At 32.5% G+C, this 12,124-nt stretch overlaps 1 protein-coding gene across 1 annotated transcript; it reads left to right on the top strand.

The window, feature by feature from the left end:
• The first annotated feature begins 1,270 nt into the window (after window positions 1-1,270).
• Window positions 1,271-3,716, top strand: LOC143599857 (transcription factor MYB20-like). The gene is made up of 3 exons (XM_077077712.1): window positions 1,271-1,483; window positions 1,825-1,954; window positions 2,953-3,716. The coding sequence occupies exons 1-3, from the start codon at window positions 1,351-1,353 to the stop codon at window positions 3,668-3,670; spliced, it is 981 nt and encodes a 326-aa protein (XP_076933827.1). The 5' UTR covers window positions 1,271-1,350; the 3' UTR covers window positions 3,671-3,716.
• Window positions 3,717-12,124: the final 8,408 nt, after the last annotated feature.

Here is a 12,124-nt window from a genome sequence, read left to right as displayed (position 1 = left end):
CTTTTGTGACCGGTTTTCAATAGAAATTAGAGTTTTGAATACCTAGTTTCTAGTAGTGTTATATCTTTGAATACACAAAATTTGATTGTGTACCAAAACTTTCGAACATTTAAATGTTTAAAGTGAAGGAAGTCAAGATGACTCGGCTGATTAGATATTTGCAACTTAGAGCATTCTCAGCCCATTTTCTATATTTTGGTGAGAGAGGTTTGTAAATTATATGGTATGATTATGAGTGGTTGTGAGTAGAGGAGAGAGAAAATGTTATAGGGAAAAAGTTAAATTTACGGATTCACTGTTCATATCGTATAATTTTTTAATATTTTATAAAAGTGGTTGTGAGTGGAGGAAAGAGAAAAGATAATGATAAAGATATAAAAAGTATTATTTAATTAAATAGGAGAAAGAAAACACAGTAATTTTTAGTGTAATTATATAATATATGTGGATATGGAGTAGAGAATGGGTCAGGAATGCCATTAGTATTCATGTTTGAAACAAGGAATTGCTTTGGGAATAGCTTAGGACGTATAAAAGAATATACATTAATCATGTAAGTTAAAAACTTCGTACTCACTTTTCCTTTTTTATAAATATTTTTCTCTTGACTTTTTCATGTTTGACATATATATATATATATATATATATATATATATATATATATATATATATTTTGACCATGTCTATTTTTAATAATATTACTTTTATTAATTTTTCAACTAAACCACCGTACCTTAAAAAAATTATGTTCATAAAGTTTACTCATACTATATTTTTTTGTCACACAGTTCTCAATTAAATTAATGATAATTTGTATTTCTATTTTGTTAAAAATGTTATTTAAAATGTGTAGAAAGTTTAAAAATGAAGAGGCTCTGTATGGACTTCAGCTCACTAACATGTGGCCATGACACGTGTATGAATAAGAAAATAAATGATAAAGTCATTAGATAAAACGAAAATAATACATAAATATAATAGAAAAATGGAATTCTGAAACAAGACAAAAGTAAAACATAAAACCGTGTTTTCTAGAGGAGAGTCAGGAGACTTTACTAGTATATATATATCCCAACCCTTAGATGGTTTCACTAGTCTAACCACGGCACCCCTTTGCATTCTCTCTTTCTCTCAAGTTAGTTAGACACATACACATACACATACACATACACATACACATACACATACACATACACATACACATACACATACACATACACATACACATACACATACACATACACATACACATACACATACACATACACATACACATACACATACACATACACATACACATACGCAGGTATATAAGAATATAGCGGTATTAATATATATCAGTAACAAGAAATGGGAAGACAACCGTGTTGTGATAAAGTAGGTTTAAAACAAGGGCCATGGACTGCTGATGAAGACAAGAAGCTTGTTAACTTCATTCTCACCAATGGACAATGTTGTTGGAGAGCCGTCCCAAAACTTGCCGGTATGTAAACCACGTCCCTTTTCGTGTGGAAATAAAGAGGGTGCTTACACCCTCTGTGGGTCTCGATAAGTGAGCGGATTGTGTTGCAACTCACTAACCAGCAAACTAATACTACACGTATAAGATTATCTTATATGGGTTGTGTAGTTTCTAGCTTGATATCTGTAGCAACTAGCAACTCATTAGTAAACTACTATAACAATAACATAGGATTTTCTTGTATGGGTCGTTTCGTATTTTGTTATTGTACTATGCACAACAACATAATTTAAAATACATTTATAAACAATTTACTCTAGAGTTTGTTTCATTCCTTGTTTTGGTTTGATATCAAATTTCAGGACTATTTAGATGCGGGAAAAGTTGTAGGTTAAGATGGACAAATTATCTTCGACCAGATTTAAAAAGAGGATTGTTATCCGAATACGAGGAGAAGATGGTTATTGATCTTCATGCTCAACTTGGCAATAGGTATTCTTTCATTTCTTTGACAAGTGGCCGACAAGCCATGCATATACCCATGATTCTACACTTAGTGCCAGACAAGTCATGCCATTTATCCTTCAAATTTGTAGCTTCTCATTACACATAGCTTTAATGTTTTCTTTATTATTGTTTGAAAACAAGAGAGTGATAACTTACAAAAGAATCAAAAGAAAGGTCACCTTTTTTTTATTAAACGTAGTGACTATTAACCTAAAATCTAAATGTTTTTATGTTGGATTTGTAACATGTTAGAACTATCGTTTCTAATTGTGTGTGTTTTTTAGAAGAAAAAAAATTAATATTTTTTTATATGCATCATGTGGGACATATATAATACTCATACGAAAAATATAATACATCATAATTGGACCAATTCTACGGGGTATGTATAAAGTTTATGGTCCTCACGCACTATAATTTTTTGATTTTTTATTATTTTTAAAGAAAAAATTTATCATGTTCTTGGCTAGTAGTGTATGATGAAAAAGATTCTTTCTACAACCAATATTATTGGCATGTTTGATTGGCATGTTTGATATAGTGTTTTTAAGAGCTTTTAGTTTCAATCTTTTAAGAAAAAACTTTTACTTAATTAAAAGTCTTTTTTGGTTGTAAAGAGCTTGAAACTTTTAAGTCATAAGAAAAAACTTAAAACTTTAAGCTCCTATTATTAACGTTTAGAAAAGCTACATGCTTTTAGTATTTTAAAGTACTTAAATAACTTTCCAAAATAGATACATTTACTATTATATTTTTTAGTTATGTTCATTTTGGTCATTTTATATATTTTATTAAAAGTTCCAGTTACTCTGCCAAACATTTAAATATATCTAAAAAGCTACAGCTACTAGCTACCAACCACCAGCTTCAAACCACCAACCACCAGCTTTTAGCTACAACTACCAGCTAATTTTGCCAAACATATCCTATATCAATTAATGAATTTACTAAAAGTAATTAATTTTCCTTTTTATTGTGAACAGATGGTCAAAAATAGCATCTAGTCTTCCTGGGAGAACAGACAACGAAATCAAAAATCACTGGAATACTCATATCAAGAAAAAGCTCAAGAAAATGGGGATCGATCCTCAAACCCATAAACCACTTTCTCTGTCTATTCTGCCTACCAACCACCACTCACCGTCACAACCACCTCCACAACCACTACCTGAGCAACGACTCCATGAATCACTACTAACTGAAAAGCACACGTTTCCTAAACCTATGGACTATGAAAACAACGAATCAATTGAGACCGTTAGCGAAACGATTTCAATTCAATCAAGCACGGTCACTGAGATATCTAAAGATGAGCATGAAGAGGGTGAAGAAAGCAAAAGAATTGTGGTTGACTTCTGCACAGACGAAGTTCCATTAATAGAACCCGATGAGATCTTACTTCCTATTGATAACAACACTTTTTTGCCACCTTTATCTTCAGGTTCATCATCTTCAACCTCATCAAACACTGAGCACCAATGGTGTTCAGCATCTTCTAACTCTACCAACTACAACAACTTTGATGAAGGATTATGGGATGAGGATAATGATGAATTCCTTAGCAGTTTGAACATGCTGATCAATGATCAATATGAAATTGGCACAACAATTAAAAGTGATACTACTCTTGAACAAGATCTCAGCTACTACTCAAAACTGCTCATGTATGATGAAGATTTGGGACTAGAACAACTATTGTGAATGGAAAGTTTGTTTTAATTTTTTTTCTTTCCTTTTATCTTTTTTACCGAATCTTTAAGAGTTAATAGCGAATTTCAATGTAATAACCAGACCATGTAACAGAATCAAGAATATCAAAAGATATTATTTGAACAAATGAATCAACTGGTGTTTTAATGGTCAATTTTTATATATATTAACTAGTTTTATTATTTTTTACCGGCAGATTAATAACAGATTATTTGAAAAGTTAGCCACATGTATTTTCTCGGTAACGTCGGTTGTTTCAATTTATATATAAAAACGAACATTAAATATTAACTTTCTGAAAAACAAAATTAAATTAACCTGAAAGCAAAGTTACCAGATGTAATAACTAATATTACAAAATGTAGAAGTATTTAAGAATTACTAGATGCACAGTTAATAAAAAGTGTACAGTATAAAAGATCTATTTATAATAAAGTTAAATACAAAACATTGATATACTTAATAAATATTAAGAAAAAACAAATAATTTTTTTTAGTTATGAAATCATATATTTTTGTGAATCCAAATTCCAATTACAATAGAAAGGCAGGTAAGTGGACAACAAGCTACGCCGCTATCCCTTTTGAATACTAAAACTGAACCTATTGAAAACAAAGTTATCATTCTTTAGCGTCGTTGAGTTACGGTGCGCACGATTCGCGTAACTCTTTTCAGAAACGTAGCAACATCTGGGGGAAGAGACCCAAATGTATCGAAATCAAAAGCTATGAAGGCGTGTTGATTCTAAACACACGTCTTCTCGTGCTTAGCAATTTTTCATGTTTCTGTCTTTAACACGGTCTGCCTAGCAACAAATCCGGTATTCCTGAGCCCAACAAGAAGGGACACCCAAGTATGGTCCACACAAGCATGCTTCCCCTCGCCCATCCAAACACAAGAGTGTCCGCTGGTCGGAGAGTAATCCTGCATGCGGATCCGACAAGAAATTCACATAAGCCTCTTTTTTTGTCGAGATTCACACCCGTTTTAACACATCACAAATGATATCTCTGACCAAATCATGCGTATATTTAAACCCCAGGAGTTCTTTGCAATGAACCGCATGCTAACTAAAATTATCTAAACAAAATTTACGGCAGAGTGGGTAGGGCTCATCAACTGGAAATAGGAGGATCATTAAACGATATTTAAGAATGGTCTAGTACTCCATTGTTGGCATATGTTGGCCTAACCCTATAATGGGGGTGACAGTCAAAAAGTCTTGAGCATGAGGAGCCTGAAAACATTCTAATGTCGCTCTCTGACGTGAGGACACGCCAAACTTTTCTCCCAAACTTTGGACGGTTTTACTATAATGGGCACTCGCCAAAAAATTTTGGACTTTAGGAGGAGCGATGTCCTTATTAACGAACCCGTCAAGATTAAGATCGGGAATAGAGTTGTGCAACAAATTAATTAAATAGATGGAAAGAGTCCATGAGGGGAACTAGGACGAGGTATCGGGAAGCTAGTTGTCACTCCTACGATAATTGTTTAACTGTTAAGGCTTTTATGGTATTGATTTATAGATGATTATTCTCCATCATATGTTATATTAGGTTCACAATAGCTTTTTATTAATCAGTTAACTCCATTATTTAACTAATTTTTTTGTTTTTTTATGGGGTATGAATAGTTCTTCATTTTCTCTTTTTATTTTTTTAATTCGATTTATATTTAACTTTTAATAATAAAAACAATATTTAAAACTTAAAATAAAATACAATAAAGCTTAAAAATTAAACCTAAATTGATTACACTTTTTCTTCTACGCCGAACGGAAGCGTTAGACTTCATATACGTTCGATGAAATTCAAACATAACGTGTATGTAAGAAAAAAAAACCCTCCATTAATGTTTTTTTTAAATAATACAACAATTATGAAAAACAAAAAATTGAGAAAATACATAATGTAAAAAAATCAAAATGTTTATCTAGCCAATGTTTATCTAGCCGGGGGGGGGGGGGGGGGGGGGGTAGGCTTTTTTAGCCGAGAGTGTGGCTTTTTTAGCTAAGGTTGGGGGAGAGGTGGAGGTAGGCCTTTTTTAGCTAGAGGGTGATGTGAAAGGTTTCGTTTTTGTGGGTTTTTTTTGTTTTATAAAGTCACGTGAGATGTAAATAATCATAAAATACAAAATATGCAACATAAAATTAGATAGATGGTCTAAGATTGAGTTTTCAATTCCCCATTTTTTTAGAGTTCCCTAATAAACTTACTCACACAAACACACACACACACACATATATTGGGGTGGGATCTAGAGAGAGCTTTTCTTAAAAATAGAACTAGAGAACTAATAAAAATTATTTTTAAAATTTTTTTTAAAATATTTTACGTTATTTTTTCTTTCCTCCTTCTAAAAGATGATATTGTTCATTAAAAAAAACCGTCGATGTAATGCATATGTGCACTAATGTGTATTACATATATACAATAGTGTTTTATTACATATAATAGAACACAATTGCATTATACAATACACACTATTGAATATATGCAACTACAACACTAATGCACATATGCACTATATCGATTTTTTTGTATCTTTGGATATAATATAACATTATTGCGCTAATACAATACAAAAACATACATATATGCTATTCAACATTATTGCACATATCAAAATACACACTAGTGCACATATGCAATAAAAAAAAGTCGACGTATTGCATATGTGCACTACAACGAGTTTTTTATTATTATTTTTTTATTTTTTCGAGTGAAAGTTAACAAAATATAAGAATAATGGCAAAAGTAAAAGTTTAAAAATATATTTTTTAATTAAATTAAAAATATTTCTTTCTTAGTTATCTAGTTCTCTCTTTAAGAAAAAGTTCTCTATTGATCCTCTCCCTATATATATATATATATATATATATATATATATATATATATATATATATATATATATATTTAGTTTCATTTGAGAACTCAAAAAAAGTTAAGAATTTTTAGGAACTCTTAAAAACCAAATATTTTTTTAACTTTTTTTATATATTAATATTATTTGAGACTTGTTTTATCATATTTATAAAAAAAAATTTTGATTACTCATATAAATCACAAGTTATACATGTGTAAAATTTATGTGATAAAAATTTACATATGTGTAAAAAAACTAATTTTCATAATTTTAATCGTAAATATAGATGTCAAAAGTGATAAAACTACACTTAAATAACATTAACACACAAAATTTTTTATAAAAAACGTTAGTTATTAAGAGTTCCTTCAAGTTCTTAAATAATTTAAGAGTTCTCAAATGATACTAATCATATATATATATATATAAAGGTTGGATCAAATGAAATCTCCTCTTAAAGAGAAAACTTAAAAACTCATAAAAAATTATTTTTAACTTTTGTTTTAAATTTTTTTTAAGTTTCTTTTTTTTTTTTTCATTATTTTATATGTTGTTATTGGTTAAAAAAAATCTTTGTAGTACAGATGTGCAATAGCGTGCATTGCATATATGCAAAAGTGTAATAGCGTCGGTGTAGTACACATGTGTATCAAAAAAAAAAAATCTCGTCGGTGTAGTACACATGTGTAATAGCGTGCATTGCATATATACAAAAGTGTTGTATTGCATAGAATAAAGCACTATTACACATATTTAATACACACTATTGTATATATGCAATATAAGACTATACGCACATTGAATACACATTAGTACGTATGTGTAATACAACATTAACGCACATGTGCACTACATCAACTTTTATTTTATTATTATTTGTGTAACATTCGTTAGTTTTTGCACCCAAAACCCGACCATTTTTAAACCTTCATTTCATATATTATCTCTTTTATTATGATTTTCGTTGCGTATTATTCTATTTTATTCGTTAAATGAATATTTTAAAAAACTATCAATCTTGTACCGTTTCAACACTTTAGCTAATTCTTTACCTATTTTGGAACCCAAACCAAAACATAGGGACTAAATTGCAAATATTAACCAAAACCCCAAACCTTTCCCCCCAAACCCGTCGCCGACACATCCACCCTACCCCCATCTTCCTTGTTCCTTAATTCACGGCCTAAAATACGTAATTAATCTTTCCAAATCGTTTGTTAACCTAAATCGTATCACACCGACGGATTAATTAAGGTATTGATGTTTGAATTGACAGCTAATTACTCGTTTATCAATCCGCGGCTGTTCTTGATCTATTACACTATAAATACGTATCTAAAAATAAATTAAACAGTACCACACCTTCCTCACAACATCACGACGCAAAGCCCGAAACAAATTGCAGCTGATGAAGCCATCAAGGTCGATTTTGATAAGGACTTGAAGCCGCGAACCCTAATTCCTCAATCACCCTCAATCCGTTAACATTCTCGGTAATTATTACATGCATTACACTCGTTTTTACTCAGCAATCAAAACCCCTAAACAAATTTTAACGAACACTGACCGAAATCAACCTAATTGATAAACTAGGGTTTATGCTCTCGGTAATGTATGGTTTTATTCAAGTAATCTGGTAATCTAACTGAGTTAGACACCTTCCTGGTTGACATGTGCAATATCCTTAAAACTCTGAACCGGCCTGGAGGCGTGGGTTCGAGTCCCTCCAGGCCTGGTTTTCTAATTTTTATTTCTTTTAGCTTTTTAAATCATATTTTATGCAAGTTTAATATTAAATAAGCATTATTCTGACAAAACCGAACCTTAACTAAATTTTTTTTCGGACTTTTAAGCCTCTCCCTGCATCTATAAATATATATATATATATATATATATATATATATATATATATATATATATATATATATATATATATATTTAAATACTCGTCTTATGTTAAAATAAACCGAACTAGTGGTCGATTAACGTTCAAATATTTATATATAACTTGTCATCGAAAGTTAATATTCATAGTTGCTTTTTTATTAGCATCGATTAAGTATAGAAAATGGTTATTAATACTAAATATAGTTTATTGAATTTTAAAATTCATTTACTTGAAAATATAAATATGGATAAAATATAACATAATAATAATAATAATGAGGTTAGTTAAACATAAAATACTTTATTTACGATTTTACTTAAAACCCAATCAAATCCCAATTTCGTTATAAGTCTTGTTAATATGTCGTTATAATTAATGAATATTATCTTTAACAACTAGGAACTTTTGTTAACGTATCCCGAGGAACTCAACCGCGTGCATCTTAATTTTATCATCATCGCATCTTTGTTAACCCACTCGTTAAGGTGAGTTTACATACCCCCCCCCCTTTTTCCATCTTTTATGTTTTGGGGGTAGTATGTATACCTTATTAACTACACTCATGTTTTGTTTCCTCATCTATTCAAAACAGAATTCAATTTATGTTTATGCGTGATTATTGCATGTTGTATGAATATGCTTTGTGTGCTTAAGTGTTTATTTTATGTTTGGTGGTTGGTATCTCATCCTCATCTATTCTTATCTAGTATGATCATACATTTACCCAAGTACATTGATTTCGTATCAATAGAAATGGGTCCACATCTATTTAGTTGCATACATTTTCATAAGTGTTGTAATGCTCACCATTTACATATGAATTGTGATTTACCTATATATATATATACAACTAAAACTTATGTATTCTCACCAACATTCGTGTTGACAAAACTCTATTTTTATACATGTTACAGGTTCAAGTGTTTGATATAATCAAGATCGAAGATAGTTAGTTGACCTTAGGATATTTATTCAAATTACAAGTTATGATGTATTTTACTTATTGAATTTGTGTACTGGTTTAATGTTAATGAATTTAAATAGTTATTGTCGCTATAATTAGTGTCTTTTGAGCTACTGTCCAATTAATACGTTACGCCCCTGCATGTTCCGCCTTTGGTCGGGGTGTGACAGATTGGTATAAGAGCCGAAGGCTATAAGATAGGTGGTTAGATATAACGACCTAGTAGCATGCTATACGTGATATGCCTTTAGGTGTTTGCACCCTAATATATATGATTGATTGCGGTAGCTTAAATATTATTTAATGATTTGATATTACTCTTGTACACAAAGTACACACAACTCTGAGGCTACGCCTCACTATCAAAATTTTTTTTCAAAACCCTAGTAATTTAAAAAAAAATTGGGAAATTCCTTAAGAATTCCCATCATTTTTACTCCCCTCTCCTTGCGGATGATTCGTGTAACGGATATGTAGTAACTATAAGGGGGACACACCTGTACACCGATCCCTTGACACCAAGGCTTCGAGCCTAAGGAAGTGCAATGCGCATAAATCTCAATCAGCCGCGAGGCCTGGTTGCCTTCCTAGAGGGTGAGGTGTGAGTGTGAAACTTGTTAAGCCAAAGCGTATTACACCAAACGTTCACGAATCTACTATCCTCATTGCATCAATCGTGGTCATGTGACGATCACATCATTAAATCATAACCGAATCCACGGTGATACGTGGCTAAACTCGGTTATTCCTTATGATATTTTAGTTGAAAGGATTGGTGGGAAAAGCCATGGTGATACATGAATACTCCAACCATTTATCTCGATGCCCTTACCTCGATTTCAATCAATTTTAAATATTTTGTTGGAAAATTTAGCCATGGTGATACATGGATATTTCAACGATAAATTTTTTATTTTGGTTAAAATTTTTGATTTCCTTATGAATGAGTATTTTCATGTACATCTCAACCCATCGTTTAAATTTTACTGTTTTATTTAATTATCAATTTTATCAATACTTCAAGTTAAGACTAATAAAAATTCTATTTTGTATCCTCATGAATTTTCACAAAAAAAAAAAAAACTAAAATTTTGCAATTTATCCCAAAAGTTAATAAATTTTTTTTCAAAATTTCGTCATTGTAGCATGTCTTCCTCCCGCCTCATCAACCGTAACCGTCGCACCGGCAACTCTGGCCGCAGTATGTCGTCTCGCATTACGAAGGGAATCGTGGAAGCCCTCTTAATACTCATCTCTCAAATCCAAACCTTGAATGCCACTGCCAATGCTTCCGTAAGCCAAAACTCAACTGTTTGCTCAATCAAGCAATTTAAGAATGCTAACCCGACCGACTACTTTGGGACCGAGGGTTCTACAACCCTTCTTCAATGGTTTGAGCACATGGAAAGGGTGTTATTCCACTGTGCATGCCCGGAAGAAAAAAAGACCACATACGCCTCAAGCGTTTTCAAATTGAGTGCCCTTACTTGGTGGAATAGCAAAAATAAAGCCCTTGGGGCTGAGGTTGCCATGGCCTTGCCATGGGAGGACCTTAATGCTCAAGGAATATTGCCTGAAATATGAACTCCAAAAATTGGAAGAAGAGTTTTGGAATTTAAAACAAGAAGGTGGTGACAATGTGTCCTACAAAGGCTGATTCCACGAATTGAGCCTCCTCATTCCGCACATGGTCACTCCCTTGGAGCGTGCCATTGATAAGTACATCACGGGTTTGCCGATACAAATCCAAGATTCCATACTAAGTCGAGACCCGAAGGAACTTCATGATGCCATTACCCTAGCCGGTACCCTCACCGAGAACCACGTTAAGGCCGGGACCTTGACGCGGAAGAAATCCAAAGAGCCCAAAGATAATCCCGCGTCCGAGCCCGCCAAAAGGTCCAAGACCGAATCCTCTAAGCCCGAATCCTCCAAACACAACAATAACAACAACTCATCCAATTACCGCAACAACAAAGAAAGTCAAATTCCCAAAATTATGTCTTGGCCCAATCTCAAGCCCAACAAGCTCAACACACCAAGAAGCCCTATACAGGACCCCACCCTTTATGTGATACGTGTAAATTCCACCATTCTCCTAACCTCAAGTGTCATTATTGCTCTCATTGCGGTCGTTTTGGTCACCTCTTTACCACATGTCGTGAACTCAACCAACACATGATTCAACCATTTACCTCACCCCTTACCCAACCCCAAGATTTATCTTATGCTTAATCATTTACTCAAGCACCCTCAATCATTAGAGCTTGTTACAATTGTGGAGATCCTAGCCATTTTCGCAATGCATGCCCAAGACTCGCACACATGAACCAAGTTCAATCTTAGCCAGCCCAAGCCACTCAATATCAAGCTTATCAAGCCCAAGTTTATCCAACCCATTTTACCCAAACTCAATTCAACCAAGCCCAAATGAATCAACCTCAACCAATCCAAGATCAACCCATTCAAGCAATTCAAGCCCAACCTATTTCTAATACTCAAGCTAACCAAAACCTACCCAACCAACCTCAAGTTTACCAAGTTGCTCAAGGTAGTGAAGGACAAGTGTGTTACGTCAACGGTTCCCAAGTCTAAGCCTCACTTTTCAAGAATACATGCTACACAAGAGACATTTTAATTTATTGAGTTCTGTTTGTTTTAAACCTAGTTTAATGACTTCATCTCAAGTTTTGTTATGAATAATTAAATAAAGTTTTATTATGA

Source organism: Bidens hawaiensis, unplaced genomic scaffold (genome assembly GCF_021521415.1).
Source record: "Bidens hawaiensis isolate Kalapana, Puna unplaced genomic scaffold, B.hawaiensis_p1.1 tig00052999_1, whole genome shotgun sequence".
In the NCBI taxonomy this organism is placed as follows: domain Eukaryota; kingdom Viridiplantae; phylum Streptophyta; class Magnoliopsida; order Asterales; family Asteraceae; genus Bidens; species Bidens hawaiensis.
The sequence above is the reverse complement of the archived record's forward strand: the minus strand, read 5'-3'. Positions and strand labels throughout refer to the sequence as shown.

Coding starts and splice junctions, on each gene's coding strand:
- LOC143599857 (XM_077077712.1), top strand. CDS start 1,351: ATGGGAAGACAACCGTGTTGTGATAAAGTAGGTTTAAAACAAGGGCCA. Junction 1,484..1,824: donor AGCCGTCCCAAAACTTGCCG/GTATGTAAACCA, acceptor ATCAAATTTCAG/GACTATTTAGATGCGGGAAA. Junction 1,955..2,952: donor CATGCTCAACTTGGCAATAG/GTATTCTTTCAT, acceptor TATTGTGAACAG/ATGGTCAAAAATAGCATCTA.